The sequence below is a fragment of the Gavialis gangeticus genome, unplaced genomic scaffold (genome assembly GCF_001723915.1).
Source record: "Gavialis gangeticus isolate Ggan-Ray unplaced genomic scaffold, GavGan_comp1, whole genome shotgun sequence".
Lineage (NCBI taxonomy): Eukaryota > Metazoa > Chordata > Crocodylia > Gavialidae > Gavialis > Gavialis gangeticus.
Genome location: NW_017728997.1, coordinates 49,611,677 through 49,631,940, shown reverse-complemented (window position 1 = coordinate 49,631,940; position 20,264 = coordinate 49,611,677). Strand labels below are relative to the sequence as shown.

The 20,264-nt window shown below is 45.3% G+C and overlaps 1 protein-coding gene across 2 annotated transcripts in view; it reads left to right on the top strand.

The window, feature by feature from the left end:
- The window catches only part of HEMK1 (HemK methyltransferase family member 1), a 63,560-nt gene extending 43,804 nt beyond the window's left edge, over positions 1–19,756 (top strand). The window contains exons 6-12 of one of the 2 annotated variants that reach the window (XM_019505178.1): positions 5,186–5,347; positions 6,816–6,880; positions 10,478–10,527; positions 12,686–12,791; positions 16,854–16,949; positions 19,263–19,376; positions 19,676–19,756. In XM_019505178.1, the coding sequence (XP_019360723.1) occupies positions 5,186–5,347; positions 6,816–6,880; positions 10,478–10,527; positions 12,686–12,791; positions 16,854–16,949; positions 19,263–19,376; positions 19,676–19,715 (633 nt within the window). In that variant the 3' untranslated portion in view covers positions 19,716–19,756. The remainder of the gene's footprint in view (positions 1–5,185; positions 5,348–6,815; positions 6,881–10,477; positions 10,528–12,685; positions 12,792–16,853; positions 16,950–19,262; positions 19,377–19,675) is intronic. The other variant, XM_019505179.1, reaches the window with a different exon arrangement.
- The last annotated feature ends 508 nt before the right edge of the window (positions 19,757–20,264 follow it).

Here is a 20,264-nt window from a genome sequence, read left to right as displayed (position 1 = left end):
ATTGCAGATTGGCTGAAGGGTCGTACTTAGAGGGTGGTGGTGGACAGGTCATATTCAACCTGGTGAGAAGTGGACAGCTGAGTCCCCCAGGGCTCGGTCCTTGGGCCCGTGCTGTTCAATCTCTTTATCAGTGATTTGGACAATGGGCTGAAAAGGAACCTGTTTAAATTTGCTGTTGATACCAAAATTTGGGGTGAGGTGAGCACGCTAGTAGGGAGAAGACTGCAGCAAGACCTGGATAGGTTGCAGGGGTGGGCTAACAAAAACAGGATGTGTTTCGATACTGACAAGTGCAGGGTGCTGTACTTGGGCAGTAGTAACCAGCAGCACACTTATAGAATGGGAAACTCCGTTCTTGAGAGCACGGAGGCAGAAAGGGATCTTGGAGTCATTACTGATTCCAAGATGAACATGGGCCGACAATGTGAGGTCGTGGTTGGCAGGGCTAACCAGACCTTGTCGTGCATCCACAGGTGCATCTCAGGTAGGGCCAAGGAGGTGATCCTTCCCCTCCATGCAACACTGGTCAGGCCATAGCTGGAGTACTGTGTCCAGTTCTGTGCACCCCACTTCAGGAGGGATGTGGACAACATGGAGAGGGTCCAGAGGAGGGCCACCCGCATGATCCGGGGACAACAGGGCAGACCCTACAATGAGACACTGCAGGACCTGAACCTTTTCAGCCTTCACAAGAGAAGGCTGAGGGGGGACCTGGTGACTGTCTTTAAACTGACTAGGAGGGGACCAGAAGGGTTTGGGGGAGACCTTGTTTCCCTTAGCGCCCCCTGGCATAACAAGGAATAATGGCCATAAGTTGTTGGAGAGTAGGTTTAGATTAGACATCTGTAAGAACTACTTCATAGTCAGGGCGGCTAGGATCTGGAACCAACTTCAAAGGGAAGTGGTGCCGGCTCCTACTCTGGGAGTCTGTAAGAAGAGGCTTGATGCCTACCTGGCTGGAGTCATCTGAGCCCCGTTTTTCTCCTGCCCAGGCAGGGGGTCGGATTTGCAGATCTACAAGGTCCCTTCCAACCCTACTTCTGTGATTCTATAAAAAGAAGGATTCAGAAGTTCATAACATTCCCAAGATGTGGTAGATTTTGGAACGCATTCAGAAGCTTTTTTAAAAATATGTATGTGATGTCAAGAGATTATTTGGTGCCTGTAATAGAGTTAGTGGTAAACCCCTGTTTGTCACCAGGGTCTCGCAGAGCTACTTGTACTCGGTTATTAAAGTAGTAAAGGTTCTGATCAAAATCTGGCATTCATATATTACTTTTCTCAACAGTGCAGATGCCAAAGGCAAGAAATGTGAATCTTAGAGGAAATATGTGGATGAGAATGTGAGGAAAAACAAACCCTCTTGTCCCTTCAAATTTTCTATAGAAAAGTTATACCTCTGACATCCCAGAGGATTGAAAACTGAAAATACCTACACACATCAAGTATTTAATAATCTTGGAGTCCAAGCAGAAGTCCTTTAGGAAAGCAAAATTACAGTACAAATTTGGAGAAGCAGCAAGCACTTTGCTGAATTGCTTGCCTTTAGAAGAGCAAGAAGACCCTGAATTAAGTTTCCACTACTTTACAAGACTGCACATGACAAATCACCGTAAATATTTCAGCTCCTGAGACTGAAATTTGAGAGCAGCTCTACAATACTGTGGTAGACAGCAGGGGAAATTGATCCATCCGAAAGGCAGAAATTTTCTCTGAGCTTTGAGAACTACAGATTTCTACTTGAAGTATAGATTTCTATTTTCATTTCTCAAGAAATGAAAAATACCAGCACAGTTTGCAGGATACTATTGCAAGCTCTTCTGGACAGCTTCTGTTAAAGCCTTTATAATTTCTGGGAAGGAATACAAGGACTGCAACCCAAATTGATTCATTATATATTGCAAGCGTGTGTTTTTAGCTGTGTCCAATGCAAATAATGAGCAAGCATTTTCAGAGATGAAAGCCATGAGTGGCAAAAAGCAGTATCCTACTATTCTCAATTAAAGATGATGTGCATAATGTATAATTGCAGCAAGACCAGTGTTTATTGTTCTATTTTTTATACATACATAGTTGCAGCACTTGCAGTTTGACTGAAGATTCTTTATCAATACTTCCCTCTTTTTTTTGGTTGAATCGTGGAATTTACATTTTCTTATAGATTTCCATTTTCCTTGGAGATAGACATTTACATGCATTGACTTAATTTGATTCCATGGTAATATTAATGAGAGAGAGAAGGGAACAATCTTTAGACAACTATGTGTTTATTTCTTGGGGGGAGGGTTATTAAATACAACCTACATTTTACAGTAAATATGTATATTGTATTCTCCTGCAAGGGGAAACCTGCCATTTCCCATGGATCCCTGCCTGAGGCTGTGACTCCAGGACAAATGCCGACTCTGAGTCCCACAGCCCAGGACCAGGACTTGAGGTTCTTATTGGGAGACTGCCCTGCCCAATTAGGGATGGGTGGTCACCCGCCCCTTGCTGCTGATTGGCTGAGAGGGCTGCCTGTCATGTGGCCTTGCCCTCCACCATTCAATGAGGAGGGACAAGACTGCATGACAGACAGCCCTCTCAGCCAATCAGGGCAGTGGCAGACAGCCCTCTCCACCAATCAGCAGCAGGGGGTGCAGCCCCTTGGGCCCCTTAGCCAATCAGAGGCATAGGGGGTCCCCATCATGATGTGCCTTTGAAAATGGCAGCCAGTCCTGCAGTGTGCCCACTAAATTGGCCAGCTGCTTCCTTGAGTTGGGTAGACCCCTAGTCCTCCTGAAGGTGGCAGAAATATTTCTTCCATCTACTCTGTGCTGTTGTAGTGAAGACCCTTCCCTCTGTATCACATGGGACCGCTTCTGAAAACCCTGGCTTTCAAGTGCCTGGAGGTGGCTGGCAGTCGAAGGAACTGTCACTAGCCACGTACTCCTCAAGGTACTCGAAAGGTTTGAGGAAGACTGTGGTAGCACCTCAGTAGTGGCTTCCCTAAACCAGGTTTGATTCTGTTCTCCCTGGTATGTCTTTACTACAGAGGTATCTCAGACTGTTATGCAGGCATTGCCCCAAACCCTTGTCTTATCTGCCTGTGAAGACTGCTGACCTGAGTTTTATGGTGGTTTAAGTCTGTGTTGAGGCTTTTGGCTAATATCTGGTGCCGCTTTTACTCGGGCTGTCGACCCGCATACTTTGCCATGAGGATGCTGAGTAAACATCTTGAATGCTGATAGTCATGTGTTGCCTTCCCACAGTTCCCCTTCTATGCTCCAAAGGACAGGCAGATTCTCCCACAGTTCTCTGAGACAGTCTTAGAGCAGTTCATCTTACTGCAGCATGAAGAGCCTTGCAGTGTCTCCCCCAAATTCCTTAGTGACACACACGGGTGAGGGTAGCACCAGTGAAGATCCTCATACTTGGGCATGGCTTTTCAGCATGACTGCTCACACTTCAGCTAGGCTAATCCAGCTGCTGACCAGATGAGTTATCTGAAATGTAGCTATAACTTGCGGGTGCCTGAGTGGGTAGAAGGTGGCTGGGGGCTGGAGCCCCAAGTGCTGGGGCAGGAGCTGCCCAGCTGCAACTTCCCCTTACCTGGAGCAGCACAGCAGGGGCAGGAGGAGGAGCCGTTGGAGGCAGGGGAGCCAAGCGGTATCCTGGCAGCTGCAGCTGTGCTGGGAGCAGCCTCGCCAGGAAACTGTGCACGCTAGTCAGAGCTAGGGTGTTGGCAGGTGGAAGTGCAGCACAGGTTGCCCTGGGCAGGAGTAGGCAGGCCTCAGCCCCATGTGGAGCGCCATGGGCCCAGAGGTCATGGACTGCACCTGCTGTGCACCACCCAGGCGAGATCTGCTGCACACATCCCTTGCCCCCCCCTGACAAATAATTGTCTACCCCTGATGTACGCTGTTGCTGTGCTGTCAGAGGAACCTATGAACAAGGGGCTCCCATTAAAAATTGGGCAGTTCAAAACTGCTTTTCAGATGCAGGTCAGGTTGGCACTGAACCAATCCAGGCTGTTCATGCAAACTTCAGTTCTTGATTGTGATAGGATATGTATGCATTTCATTAATATTTTGAAGAGCAGCTCACACCTTGTAGGGAACTTCCAGGAACACTCTCTTAAGAAAGCACCCCGCTTCTCCCCTTATTGCATGGAAGCAGAATCTTTATTTCCTAGGGCTCCTCTGCCCCAGCTCTTTATTGCTGCACTGGTTTGCAATATCTTCAACGGTTTCCACAGCAGTTTGTGATGATACCAGCAGACCCAGGATGGAGCGTAGCCAGCAAAAACAGACAGCCTCGTAAAAGCCATGCTATATTACCTGAGGCTTCCACTGTACTCTAACCCACTTCAGGTTTCAAGTAGAGGGTGTGCAGTTACTGGGGTGATATGTAAAAAGGGATCTATTGCCTGCAAACCCTGTTCAGACTCTTGTGAAAACTTAGTGGTTCACATAAGCACTAAATTTATGTGGCTTTCACACTTTTCACATGTTGCTGTTATATGATTCTATATCTAGCGAGATGAGCATAATGGATTTTATTAGCAGTCATAAAGGATTGCTAAAAATGAGACCTATAATTTTTATGATACTATCCTTCTGCTCATATATCTGTTGGCAAAATCCATGTCATTCTTTGTGGAATTGTATTTTTACCTTTGAAAAAGGTTTCACTGATGACTTTTCAGAATAAAATATACGTGCCAGCAGGTTGCCACTCCTAAGTGACCTTACAAGAGCAAGCCAGCTCAGGAAGCCACTTGTGTGGGCCACTTGATGGTGTATTGCACTTATTTTTCATTTACAGGTTGGATTATTGTTTAAGTAGTTGCTGCTAGGGATTGCTGTCTTGCTACCAGCAAGTTTAAAATGAGTGACATTTCAGGAATCACAGGCTTATAGTCACAGGGAAAGCTTTCAGAGAAGAACTATTAATATTTATGGGAGGAACACAAAAGGGGTGAGGTGTGTTCCAGCAGCTTATTTTTTCCAAAGGCCCTAGATCTCAGAGGATTTGTGTGAGGTGTCCTCTGGATTTGGTTATAACCCAGAGCACCTGTGGTGTTGGGGGGCCAACATGGTTGCTGCCATCTCAGCTGCTGCTGCTTGTTGCTCTTTAAAATACAGATACATTTAATGTGAGTATAAGGGTGAACATAAGTAGCTGGCTGTCCCTCTTGTCTTAGGATCTCATCTCTTTGGTTCTGGAAGAGGCATCTCGGAAGAATAAGAGCTGTCTGGATAATGCAGTTCACCAGTGTCCTCCTACTACTCCTCTCCTTGTCATCCTGGAGATTGGCTGTGGCTCAGGGGCCATTGCCCTGAGTCTCCTCCGCAAGCTGCCCCAGGTGAGCTTTATGCTGTTTTCTCATTGTGCTGGGCTGTATACAAACATATCACAGAAGGATGTTCCCTGCCTTAATGAGCTGACAGTTGAAGGTAAGGACAAAAGAGCAATGCAGCAAACAGATGGGCAGAGGCTAAGGGAACAGTGAGTCAATTGTGATAAATGTGACAGGCAGCAACTTTGCTTAACTGCTATGAAGTGGCCATTTTGATGTGTTTTTGATACCCATTCATTCCTTGATAATATTTCCCCTGACCTCATCCCCACTCCTGCTGTCAAAGGAGGAAAGAAGGAAACAGGAAGGACTGAGATCCATTAACTATGAAAGCCCCTGTGATCTAAAGGTATCAGTCATTATTGAAAACAATAGTTCCTCCTTAGTTCTTGAGAAAGAGGAAATATGAACCCACAGTCTTTGCCCGCATTCTCTGTGGGAGACTTTTTTTTTTCCCCATATCTGGAGATTGCTCCATCCCTTGAAGGGAGAATCACCAGAACTGTTTATCTTTTTGGAGAAACACTAGCATCAAAGCTTGGTGCCTTAGACATACTGGAGGGTCAGGACTATGGCGCACATTTCTTCACCAGTGATCTTTTACAATTGAAGTGTGCTTTCAACTAGGACAAACTGTAAGTGTTCCAATTTCCCTAATCATGCTTTGTGCTGCTCACTTAGCATATTGGTCATAAATGACTAGAGAATCATAGAAAACTAGAGTTGGAAGTGACCTCAGGAGGTCATGTAGTCCAACCCCATGTTCAAAGCAGGACCATCCCCAACTAGATCGTGCCAGCCAGGGCTCTTTCAATGAAGTATGTGTCAAATCAGAACTTAGCTTGAAAATGATTAATTAAAATAAAGAACTGGTAACTTCTCAGGTATTGTTCCAACTGTGGCTTCTGCCCTATGGATAAAGCTCATCTGTGCAGGAGATAGAACTTTTCTGATGACCAGTTTTAGGCTGTGGAATGAAGTCTCCATGGAACTAAGGGGCAAGACATGGTTTTTTGATTTGCCTTCTTGCATTTTAAAACACAGCAGCATGTATATTTAAAAAAACCCCCAAAACCAACACACCCAACTAAAATAAGGTAGTCCATTGTGCACACTTCTCTTAGGGCAAGGATGAGAGATCAAACAATGTGTGAGTGGTGGTATTCAGAGCACTTAATGCACCACAGGAAAGCAATCAGATACTGTAGTGATGAGCAGAGTAAAAGAATCTGTATGGAGTAGAATGGACCAGCTAAGGTGAAGCTCTCTGCAGAAGGAAACTCCTGGGTCACCTGTCTCAGCATGCACAGCATGGATTTGTTAGGTATTACAAAGCCAGAGAGACCTTTCCAAGATATTATCTTGGCATTATTCATCTTGCATGCCCCTTTTGCCAAAGATTAATTTTCCAATAATCAGGGAGCCAGGAGTAATATTAGAAATATAACATGAGGTTTGTTTTATTTTGTTCCAGAGTCAGGTGATAGCCGTGGATAAAGAGGTAGCTGCTGTGAACCTCACAAGAGAGAATGTCCAAAGGTAGGAACCACACTTACTACTCATTTTTTCATTTAATTCTTTGGGAAAAGTAACAGATCATCAAAGGACTCCTTGACTGATTACCTGAAACAAGTACAGAGCCACCAAAGTTGGAGTGTATGGCTTTCATGGGCTAAAGTGGATTAGTTTCAGCTTGGCTCTCATGTACACCTCCTTGTACCTCTGGAATGCCTCTGAATCCAAAGAACATGATAGATTTTGCCACAAATTTTCCTTCAAATGTTTTACTTCATGGGGATTCTCTGTGACAGGGCAACAGCCTGGAAGGAAATGGCAGAGTAATAAAACTTTTGTCACCCCTTCTTGCCATGTATTTCAGAACATCCTGGGGTGTGTAACCTTATCCACATTTTATAAATTTTGAAACTGAGGCACAGAAAGGATAAGCAATTTCATGCATGTCACAGAGTGAGTCAGGGCTAGAGATGGAACATAGCACTCCAGACCCTCTCTCTGACTCTCTGCATCTCACTTACTGCATTAATCTGATATACTCTTTTCAGTCAGGCTCTCACTTCTGTCCTGACCTTTCTGTGTTATCCAGACTGTCAGGGTGTCCCTTGGTGTGCTCATGTGGTGTCCCACAGCCTTCTTCTTCCTGTCTGGGTTTTTGCTAGAAATAAGGTGCAATAAACTGAGCTATTCACACCGGCCACCTGCACTGTGACTCAGTTGTAAGGGCTTCTAAACCAGCTTTATTTTAGAGGAACCTCTGTTGTATTTGCACTGATATAACTGACACAGAAACTGGCTTCCTAAAAGTTCCTGGTCCCAGGGTCCCATTTTGCACTGCATCTGCAGGAAGGACTGTTAAGGGGGTGATAAAGGTGATTTGCTCATGCCTGTGTCCCCCCAGAATTTCAGGCTGCATTAGAAAGTGAAATGGTCTCTGGCGTAGATTAGAGCAGCTTCAAAAGTGCTCTATTTTACAGCAGCACTCTTAGAGCCCTCTGTGAGCAGTTTCACTGTCCAGAGTAGTGAGGATTTTCACAGATGTATGTCCTATGGCTGTTGTGAGAGTGAGTGACCAAATGGGCTGTTGATGCATGAGGCAGGGTCAGACAAAGCTCTGCCTCAATTGTAGGGTCTTTATAACTCAATGATATAATGGGAAGAATCATGCTGGATTTTCACCTCCTTGGCAAGTCTGTAGGTCTGACAGTTGGAGGAATCATCTCATTAATAATGCTAATCTGAGGGGAGTTGCTGAGACACAGTGAACATAACATTGAACAACCTTGGGTTTTCAGGATATAACCAAAGTTCCTTATAGTCTTGTCATGGCCTGTGACCCTGCTGCTGATTTGACAGAAACCAGTGGGTTAAATTAAGTTATCATTGACTCGGAGTCAGCATGATACTCGCCTTCTTGTTCAGTCCCGAGTCATGGCTCCTTACCCAAGAGGAGAGGGTTTGGATGAGAAATCATTCTCAAGTAAATCAGCACCATTCCCAGACTGCCTATAGGGGTGTACTCCAGATAAAGGCCCTCCCTTCCCAGATGAAGGCTCTGCCTTCACAACACCCAGGTTCTTGAACCCTTCAGGAGAGCACATTTGGGCTTAGGAATGGCACATTTTTCACAGTGCAAAACCTTGGACCCCTGGGCAACCCAAAGCTGCTGGTATGTTTGATAGGAAAGTTTGGAAGGATAACCCTGGAATTATGAGTTATTCCTCACAGAATGATAGAGTGCTATGAAGAGCTTTTGGAAAAGCTTTTTCTGCATGATGTATATAAAAATGTGAAGAGGAGCAGAGAGCCTTTTTGAATCAGCCATTGTGTGCTTATAGTGTGCCACTGTGGAGGTCACACCTTGACCAGTGAACAGTCTCACTCTATTAACAAGCCTTGAGAAATCTCACCTTTCTGTGGCTTTTTAAAAAAGTGACGTGGTTTTTCTGCCTTCATAGAGTTCTCTCGAAGGCCAGAGGCGGTCTGGTGGAAGGAGGAGGAAGATGGTTTTGTGATTAAATCACACAAGTGGGGAACCACGGCTTTGTGTTCAGTTTCTCATCACTACTATCTGTCATTTTCTGCATCTGTTTCCCTTCTGTAAAATGAGGTCCCCAACAAACTATGTGGTTAATTTTATCATGACTTTCCTATGTCCAAACCCCCTTTACACTACTGTTGCAGCCTATAAGGGATTTGAACCTATGTGTCTAATTTAGAGGAAATTTTATCTCACCCCTGGAAGGGGGGGTATTCTGGAGTGGGTTCAGAAGGGGGATGGAATATGTCACGATTGTATTGGGATGTGTCTGGGGCCTGCTGCCCTGTATCTTCTTGCAGCCCTCGGGCTGTTCTAACTTGCATAGGTTGAGGAAATGGTCAAATTTCTGGCAGCATACAGGACAGAAGGGATCAGAATAATGGCAACAAACTATGACTCTCTTACCAGTGGGATCAGAGTTCTGCTCCTGCACTGCTGGCATCTGACCCAATGCTAACAAGGCCTTTTGAGCTTCCTGGATTGAAGGGATAGATAAATGCTGAGTATTATAATTTTCCTAAGGTGCAGCAGAGCCTCTTGTCACCATAGTGCCATGCATGCTTGTGCCCTTTCTTAATCTCTCTCCTCTTCTTCAGTGGAAAGAGAAAAGTACTTGCGTCTCTTGCTTCCTTCAAGGATCCCAATAGTGCAGAAGTTCTCATGGATAATATTGTGCAAGCTGAGAACCCCACTATGTGTGATCTTGTTGGTGACCATAAATATGCCAGGGTGGAGAGTGGGCCCAAATAAGGATATTGTAACTCTGAAGTTTACTGTCTCTTTTAGTTGCATTGTGCCATAAAGGACCATGAGCTAACTATCTTTAAAACAATATTGCCTGATTTTGTGAGTGTGCATCTTGCAGGGTGAATCAGCTGCATTGGGAGCCTTGCATTTTTTACATCCTAGCCTCACATTTATGCACGCTGGTGTCATGCCATGTCAGCTGCAAAAACCCAAATGTCACCATGTCCCTAGAAGTCCTGTAGTATATTCAGGGTTTGGAACTCTTTTAAAGCTAGATTTTCAAAGCAGAAGCATAAAGCAAAATAAATATTGAGCACATTGCCTACATCTGCTGAGCCCTATATTTGCATAGTTGAAAGTGTGGTAATTCTGTCTGTGCAGGGGCAGTGAGTTCCCATATAGACATTCAGTACGTAGATAGGGCACAATAATTGCAGGGGCAGTGATGAAGTGCATGTATGTGTAGCCTGGAGTATAATGTAGGCATGGACACAGAGGGGTTGAGTCTATAATGGCCATAAACAAAAGGTTGTGGGGGGTGAAATTGAGAACTTGAGGCACATGGTGGGTATATACCTCTTAAGGTCTTTGTGCATGCAGAGAATGCTTCACTTTGAATGCATGGTCATAGCTTTTTTGCAAGCAAAGAGCAGATCCAAGAGTTTGCTCAGAGTTCATGATGGTGGGCAAGCCTGTGGCAAGTGGCAGAGCGGGGTTTCATAGGTAAATAATATTTGTGTGTTACAGAATGGCCTGAATATAATATTCTGTTTATCCATATGCACCTCTAATTCTCTTTTCTCTTTTGTTTCTTCATGGATTGCACTCCTCAGGTTTCAACTCCAGCACAGGCTAAGACTTTTCCACCATGATGTCTCATCCAGTAATTTCTTTTTATATATATTTTTTCATTATGATTTTCTAACATTTTAATTTGATAAGGGGAGAAGGGTCTGGGAGTGGGAGGTGTGGCCTGGTACTGACATATAGGTTGCATGCAGAGGTACTCTGTGTATATACAAATATGACAGAGGCATGGACAGAGGTGAGCACACACATCTATGGCACACCTACAGCCTTCTTTTCTGAAAATACAATTCAGTGGGTTCATTTACATGTGCAACTAATGCGCATGAATAAACCCCAGAGCTTATTGCTCTGGAGCTTATTTGTGTGCAGCACATGGAACAAGGATGGAGCAGTCCAGGCTGGCACGGGACTCTGGGGGCCCAGGGCTGTTCCAAATGGGTCCACATGCTGTAGAGTGGCTGGCTGGGGCATGAGGGTGCTTCAGCATGGAGGCTGCCTGCCAGCTAGCCCCACCGAAGCAGTCTGTCCCTGAGCCAGCCAGGGCACTGTCTACATGTGTGCTGCTGTGCATGAAAAAACTCCACAGCAGGGTAATACTTGTATTTTAAAAATTTTACCCCGCTGCAGAGTCTATTAGTTTTGCAAACCCTAATAGGGGCGCATGTGTAGACACCAAGATATTTAACGTGCAGTTAATTAGTCAGCTGCACAGTAAATATCTTGTGTAGATGTGCCCTCTGTGTACCAGCTGTGCAGTGTCTGTCACTTACAAAGAAATTTCAGTGATTTGCTCTTGCTTTCAAATAGATTTTGATTTCCATTCCCCTCCTCCCCTTCCCCCCATGAGTGTGTCTTACTTCCCTTCCTGCTAAATAAATGCCCCTTCTCTTCCTCCCTTCCCACCCAGTTCAGCGGGCATCCCCCTAACACCAAACTCCACCCCTTCCCCTTCACTCCTCCAGGGACATACCATTTGAGGCTGCAGTTTATCATGTTAAGCAGCCTCTGGGTCCAGTCACTGCATGTCTTGGAGATATGGAAGGAAAACCTGGGTGCTGCAGTAGTTGGTATTTGTTACTATGTGGCCATTATTTTCATATGCCTCCACCTTGTGGTGGGGAGCATGGTGCAGTGGATGTCACATGTGAGCTCTCAGCACAGGGTCTGCCTGGAGCCCCTGCTTTCATGCGGCTCCAGAGCCCAGTTAGTGAGTGCTGCCAGTGCAGTTCATCCTTTGCTTTTCCCTGTTGCTGAATTTTGTGGCGGGGGAGGAGGAGAAGAGGAAGGGTGAATAGCTGCGGCATTCAGTCCTGGGCTCAGGAGCTGCATGAAATCTGGGGCTCCAGCCAGACTCCACCCGAATCAGCTGATGAGTTCACAGCTCAACTACTCATTTGGAGCTCTGGCAGGAGCCCACCCTGACCAAGCACTGAGCTCAGAGTTCACTACATATGTATGGCACACCCAAAGCTTGGGGGTAGTTACACGCTTCTTGTCCCATTCCTGAATTTGCTGCTATGGGATATGATGCTTCTTAGACGATAGGGACAACTGAGATCTTGACTGTTCACAGGCATTAGTGATCTCTTGGCACTTTTAGTAGAAGTTGGTTATTAGGAAAAACTTTCTGATTAGGAAGGTAGTGAAGCACTGGAACAGGTTACCTAGAGAGGTGGTGGAATCGCCATCGTTGGAGGTTTTTAAGGGGTTGGCAAAGCCCTGACTGGAATGATCTGTTTGGGCACAGTCCTTTGAGCAGGTAGTTGGATTGGTGACCTCCTGAGGTCCCTTCCAACTCTAATTATCTATGATTCTGTGATTCTATAAGTAGAACAAGGCTCACCTCTTTCTGTGCTACTGTCAGGCTGGTGCCGTATCCAAATTCCAACTCTCATCCTGCTGTGCACCCTAAAATTCTCTTTGTCAATGCAGCTACATACCATGACATTCACTTTAAGTTTGGGTGGATACAGCATTCTTTACCATTTAGGGGGTCATGTGAGCATCCCTCCTTTGACACAGGTGCTTTCTCATGCTTATTTCTTTGAGAGAATGGGCCATTTCAGATTGTTCTGTCAAGATAGGAGATGAAGTCCTATCCACAAGGAGAGATGATCATGCACAAACTTGGATCTGTAGGGTCGCTGTTAATTGAGATATTACTTCAGTGAGGAGCTTTGAAGATGCATGGTTAGGGCTGGTATTTGTCCTTGATTCTTTTCCTGATCTAGGTTCCTGGGAACAGCTGCTCCCCTGGGGCCCTGTAGACATCATCGTCAGTAACCCACCGTATGTCTTCCATGAAGACATGGCTCATCTGGCTGTAGAGATCCTCAGGTGAGATGGGACATTTTGATCTGTCTCTTTCCACTCCACTTAATTTTCTTCTCTTCTCTGGAGAAAAGTTTTCAGGTTGTAGAACCAAAAATGTGGTTAAGAAATACTAGCCAGGGAGGGGAAGTGGCCAAACTTGGGGTCAGAAGGGCAGTGCATGATGACATTCATTTAGGAAGTCTGTTCCTTCCATTACCATCAAAATCCTTGTAGTCAGAGATTTCCTCTTGGTCAGTTTGCTCTTTGGTGAGATTTGACTACCTCTAAGTGGTGTCTGGGGCACAAGGAATTGGGCAAAAGAAATGTGAAAGCTCTTTGTAACTTAGTTAAAGCCCCAGGATTTTTGTCTTCCCTGGGACAGCAAACTAGTGTTAGACATATTGGCCATCCACATCATTCCCAGGCTGTCTTACTGAAACACGCTCCCAAGTGTCTCCTATGTATTATGCTCCAATGTTGAGTGGAGCTGTTGTACAAATGAGGCTGCAACCTGGAAGAGCAGAGGAGCTTAGACTATCAGGGAGTTGACCTGCTTTTCACTGTGAGCTTTATGAATAAGAGTCTGTGTCTCTTTCAGTTAGAACTGGTCAAAACTTGGAATTTACATTATTTGAGAAATTTCAAAATTTCCTGCAAAATGAGAAGTCTAAAGAGTGTGGGGTTTAGGAGGATTTTCATGTTAGAACTTCAACAAAATAATTTAAGGCATCTTTACATGTGTTTCAGGGTAGGGGAGTGCTTTAATTAGAGCAGCTCTCAGAAGCCCCCCTAATTAAAGTTTGTTTGACGAGCTTTAGGTAAAGCACCCCCACCACCATTTGAAGCATGGGGATGCTGAATACATATGATATGGAGGCTGCTGGAATGTACTAATTAGCACACGATTAATTGAGTCTGCTCTGATGCATGCTAATTAGCACACATCGGGTACGTATATAGGTGCCCTTAGATTTTTTTTCATTTTTCTCTTGTATTTAATCTATATTATTTTATGCAAGTGTTTTATATTTGTTTTATTTTGTACCTAAAGGCATTAAGGACAACTGATGAAAGAAATTATATATTTTAATTAGAACAGAAGTATGCCTTGTGTGTGCATTATTTCATTCCAAGACTGTATGTTATTAGTACTTCTGCAATGCTCTGAAATAATGTCAAAAGTGGGAACTCTAACTGTGACAGAATGGAGTCCAAGGGCCTCTGTGATACCGCCTAGTAGCCATCTCTATCCTGTCCAGCCCCTACTCATGCCACCCCAGGTCTCAATCTGCTCACTTTCCTGCCATACCTTGATGTTAAAGAAAAGTAATGAGGGCAGGCTCTCCAGGACCAGTGAGTCTGTGGGGGCCTCTCTGTCTCTCTCTCTGTCCTCAATATCCATTTTCTTGGGCCCTGCCAGTCTTAAGTGTTACATGTGTGTCCTCCTTTCACCCCTACAGCTATGCCTCACATATGATATCAGTTAACACATCAGCAGGTAAGCTTGCCCCCAGTGCATTATGTGACCTACCCAGGTCTCCAGTTTTTTGTTGGGGTTTTGGCCCCCTTCTTCTGGCTGTGCCCTTCTTTAGCCTAGGTCCACCATGCTGGACCTAGGCTTTTGGGCGCCACCCCTATTTTGCCCTTCTCTGGCTTTTGCTCTAGTCTTCCTGGCCTCAGGACACCTATGTCGCCTTTGCTATCTCAGGCATTGATGCTCTTGGTTCCTGCCTGCCTACGTCTTGTGCCCAGTCCTCAAAACATCCACATGCCCCTCAGACACCCCCATGGCCTTCTCATCACCACTTTTAGCCACACCCAGTCCACTGGTGTAACTAAAATAAAAAGGGCAAGCATCCACTTGAAAAAACCTTTCCTCCCCTTCCTTGGGTAAAACAACACTTGGCAAGCCCTGTTACCACCGGGCTGTCACCTTTCTGTCTCCAGGGCCTTCCATGCCAGTCAGGGTCTCTCAGGCAGCTCCTCCCCTCCTGAGAGCTCTGTTTCCTCTGGAGTACCAGCCCAGCCTCACTTCCCTCCTGACTCAAAGTGCAAAGTTTTTGAGTACCTTGGAGTGTGGCCCTTTCTAATCATGTGATTCTTTAGCTCAGGCACAGTTGTACCTTTTTAGTTCTAATGGGCAGCTTGCCCTGCGTCCCAGCTGCAGCCTCCAGCTTGTGTCTGCCTATTTCTTCTGCCTGTTGTGATGTGTAGCTTACCTCCTTCCTGCTGCCTGCTCATCTCTGTCCTTGTCTTCCCCTGTCTAATAACAGGAGCCTCTGGTTTCCTGTTACAATAACATTCAAAATGAAATCGTGACATTGCCATAATATAAATATCTTCGCTTAATTTTTCTGCGTTTTCCATAGGAATTTTTGTCAGAAGCTATATGATTTTTGAACATTTTCTGATTAATCAAAACAGTTTTATCTGACAAAAACTCTCTGAAGGTACATTTTCCATTTCTAATGCCAAGACTTTCGTATAATAAAATATTTAACATTGTTTGGGTTTCAGATCTCTTTTATGCCTTCTAGGGTCTCACAAGACTTATTTAGCTGGGAAATAGAACTTTTTTTTGTGAAGACAATATCTTGTAAGACACCAATAGAAAACAAGTCAAAATCTTGAAAAGTTGGCTTCCTTTAGTGATATAAAAACTCAATCTCTTCTGGGTTAGGTAGAGTCTTCTGTATTGTAACCTGGTATGTTACGTTAGAAGGCAGCCTGACCTGGCTCTTGGCAATCCTTGAACTAGAAGTGATAATACTATGCTTTACCAGCTACTAACCTACCCATTCTCCTATCAAATTGGTATCAATGATAAATGTGAATAGGACACATTTACATGGTGCACACAGTCTCAAGTACTGAATAACAGTTCTGTAAATTGGTCAAAAATACTGAGGTTCTGTTTCTAGTCCTTAGGTTCAAGAGGCAACAGGAGTAATAATTGGGGTGCCTACACTTTTGGATTTGCTGGGGCTTGAGTGACTAGTGTCTGGGAACATTTTCACTTTTCTACTTTCCCTTCTCTCCTAAATATGAGTTCAGTAAAGTTCACTAGCCTGCATCTGACCCAACTCTGCAGTTTATTTGCCTGCCTGGGGGGAGGGAAGAACTTTTGGACCCATATTTTTAAGTTCCCAGAGGCTAGGGATGCAGATGAGTGGCAGCGGTCAGGGTGGGAATGAGAACACGGCTGGTTGTTAGACAGTTTTTATTGGACAAGCAATGCAAGGGAGCACATTGATTTAAAAACATGCCAACAAATAAGGGGGGGAATAAAATAAGGGGGGGCCATGTACCAGAATAGCCAGATACAGTAGTGGAGGGGGGGGTGGTGAATGAGGAGCAATGCAGTGTGGGATGCATGGAGGACCTACCATACCCATGTCACAGAAAGTTTACTGTCCGCATGAAAAATTGAACCCATTCATAGTGAACAGTTTCAAGAGTACGTGATCTTCTAGGTGCACTTTTGAACCATTCTAGGCAGCTTTAAACCAGTTTAGCAGGCTTGTATGTCTGTCCACTTCAGGTTGAAACTACATTTAATCTAGTCTAAGTGTTGTGTGTGTCCTTAAGAGTCTCAGCTGAGTCCTAGTGACAGTCCCCTTATAACTCTCTTTATTTTACATACCACCCATCTGAGTTGCCAGGGGGAACTGAGACTTCACCATCAATATAAATGCCAAAGTTACTTTGCATATACTCTGTCTCTGTCTATGGGCAGCAAGATTCCAAGCCATTGTTAACAGTAGGGAACTTTAAGTTATATATTAGGAAAAACTTTCTTATAAGAAGGGTAGTAAGACACTGGAACAAGTTACCCAGAGGGGTTGTGGAACCTCCATCCTTAAAGGTTTTTAAGACCCGACTAGACAAAGCTTTTCTAGGATGATCTAGTTGGGGGTGGTCCTGGTTTGAGCAAGGGGTTGGACTAAATGACCGCCTGAAGTCCTTTCCAACCCTAATTTTCTATAATTCTATGTATGGACTAAAATGAACACCTAGTGCCAGGTTCCTGGTGGGAGATTTTACTGCTATGTATAAAAGGCTGTATTCCTTGTCTTTATCCTCCAGGTATGAGAACCTTGATGCCCTGGATGGGGGAAATGATGGGATGAGAGTGATAAAAAGGATTCTGGAGCTGGCTCCTTGTATTCTAAAAAATGATGGGTAAGATGCCTAATCCTAAAGCTTGTGCATTTTTTATTTTTCTATTCTTCTGCCTAACCACACCTCTCATACTTCTACACTAATACATTATGTTCAGAAATATAAAGCATGTACAAAGTGAATGCATCTACATGAGATCTGCACTGTTGCTTAATTAGCTCCACAGGAAATGTCTCAGCATCTACACATGCAGCCCTATTAGGCCACAGGAAACTAATTAGCTAGGGGTACACCAATAGAGATTTTGGGGGCCAGTACCAATAGCTGATATTTAAGGAGGCATATTGGCTGATACTGATCCGATATCTGATACAGCTGCCGTCAGGTGGTAAGTCCAATGTGGTGGAAGGGGAGGGGGCAGATCAACGCCCCCCATGGTGAGGGAGGGGGCAGGGGCAGGTGTTGCCTGGAAGGTGGGGGGGGCATGGGACAGAGGCATGGTTCATAGAGTGGGGGCAGCTCCCGCCACTGCTTGCACCTCAGGGGGGCAGGGATGTGGGGGCATGTGTCCCTGGATCTATGTAGCATGGGGCAAGCTGCAGCTGTGGGGTGGCTTTTCTTGCCAGGGGTTGGGCTCGGAATGGGCTCTGGTGGCGCTAGGAGGAGGCTGCAGCCACCCCAGATTTCGCTGCAGCTCTGCTTCCAGCCCTGTGCTGCCACCCACCACAGCCCTGGCTTTTCCCAGCACTTGGATGGAGGCAGAGCGTTCAGCCAGGGCTGATGCAGAAGGCAGCGTATGGCTGGGAGTGGAGCTGAGGCAAAATTTGGGGTGGCTGCTGCCTCCTCCCAGCGCCACCAGAGCCTGCTTCAAGCCCAGCCCCTGGCAAGAAAAGCCCTGTGTAGTGCTGGCTCCACCTCCACCCCACAGCTGCAGCCCACCCCGCGCCGCACAGATCCAGGGCACCCCTCCCCTCCCTGCTGCCCCTGCCCTCTTGGGGTGCAAGCAGCAGCGGAGCTAACCCCACCTCATGAGCTGCACTTCTGTGCTGCCCCCTGCCTCCCCTGGGCAGCGCCTGCCCTCTCCGTCACCAGTGGGGATGTTGATCTGCTTCCCCATGCCCCTTCCCTCCCCTTCCAATTTATCAGCTGGAGGCAGCTCTCCATGCTGCACTGCGGGTGCACACAGCATGGGCATTTATCGGCCAAATTATCGGCCCCATCGGGCTGATATCCAATATAGACATTTTCTTTATATTGGTACCAATTCAATATCGGACCAAAGTATCAGTGCACCTCTATAATTAACTCCACTGCAGGTTAGTACTTGTAATTACAAGTACCATTTTACTGTGGAGTTTTTTCATGCACAGCAACTCATGTGTAGACACTGACCTGGCTGGTTGGGGCACAAGGGTATTTCAGCACAGTGGGCTGCCTCCCAGCTCTCCCCACACTGAAGCACCCTTGTGCCCCAGTCAGCCCCACCATAGCACATTGCTGCTTCAACCCAACTCAATGTGCTGTGGTCCCAGGCGCACATGTAAACATGGTGCCTGGGAGCAATAAACTCTGATGCAATATGCTTTGCAGTAATATACATATGTAGACACGCTCAGCCAGTGGTAAACAAAAACCCCATTCTCTATTATTATGTTAGAAGGGGAAGACAGTGGCATAAGCCAAACGTATAGACCATTAACATACTTACTTGGGGAGATTATGTGCTTTGCCATCGATCCTACGTGCTTAGCATCGCTGGTTGATGGCCATTACCTAAGTGGGGAAAGTAAAGATCAAAAAGCAAAAAAGAGTAGGGAGAGGAAAGTAGCAGAGGAAAAGATTAAAAAAGAAGGCTGCAAAGAGGCAAATGGCTAAGCAGAGTGATTGAAGTCCAGGAAGAGCCATGATAAACCTCTCTGTAGAAGTGAAATTTATGGAGGTGAGAAAATGTATTGAACATCAGACGAAAAAAAAAATTTACCCAGAGGGTGGTTTCTTGAGGGTTTCTTGAGGGATCAATTTCCTCCATAATACATGCCCAAGAGATATGATGGTTAATGGAACCAACAGTGGTGCCCCTCCCTTCCCTTCTCTCCCCCTTGCTAACAAGAAATATCATCAATATTGACAACTCAGGCATCCAGACCCCTGCTGAGCTGAGGTATGCAAGTAAAGGGAATAGAGTTACACTTGTCTGACAGGTCAAAGAAAGCCAGTTGTTTGATCATTGAATTCCAGTGGGTTCCACAGGCAACACAAGCTGGTCAGCTGATTCCTTTGCCAGGTTATATGAACCAGTTTTGGGAAGGAGAACCTGAAGTTTCTAAGCTGAGACAATAAAATATCCATCATTTTTGTTATACCAACTTTCAGGAGTGTGTTTCTAGAAGTTGATCCGAGGCACCCAGCGATGGTGGAGAACTGGCTGCAAAGTCGTCCTGACCTGTTCCTTTCTCTTTGTGCTACCCACAAGGACTTCTGTGGAAAGTAAGTATATTTTATCTTCTGTCAGCCATATGCAACTGCATCCCATGTCACTCTGCACCCTTGGGTATTGAAGTTAAACTCAAAGAAAGTCCCTAGTCAAATGTGTCCTTTTCCTAAATGCACGCCCCTTTCAGACTCTTCCATTTTTCTTGTATAACCTGAAGATGGCACTGAAAAGCATTTCTGAGTCATCTGCATTGCTTATAAGATCTGAGGGGACTTGGAGTTTTAAGTGATGAGCATAGATTCATATTCTCCCTGGCAAAACTTAAGGCAGTGCTCATTCTTATCTTCCGCAGGCCAAGGTTTCTGCACATTCAAAAAACATGTAGCATGTGACTGGAACCCAAGGAATGTCTCCGCCCATCCCAACATGCACAGTAACATGAATCTGGACTACCGTTCCATTTTCCAGTGTTCTGATCTCCCCATGTATTGACCATCCATAGCTGGTAATGGATTTCACTTGATGGATCAATAGTGAGGGCCTAGTTAAGGATCTGCACAGGAGTTTCACTTTCCCCAGATGGTCAGACAAAGCTTTCTTGCTCACTTAGGTAGAGCAGTTAATAGCTATGAGATCCCAGCCCAGAGGGAATTACATCTCATTGCTGTTACAAAAAGCTGCAGATAAGTGTGGCAAAAGTACAGCTTCATACATCAAATTACATGCATATATGACTCTTGTGCCGAGTGAAGAGCTGAGAGCTTTACCAACATGAGAATGGTCTTAGTGTTTTTCATTTCTTTTTAAGCATCTATTTTCAGTATTTCAAGTGGGTCTAATGCGAGATTACCAAACTACCTCTTTGGATTCAGTTCTATTCTGGATGCCTACTGTTGCTGACTGACCCAACAGTAGTAAAGCAGCCTGTGCTGCCCAGCCTT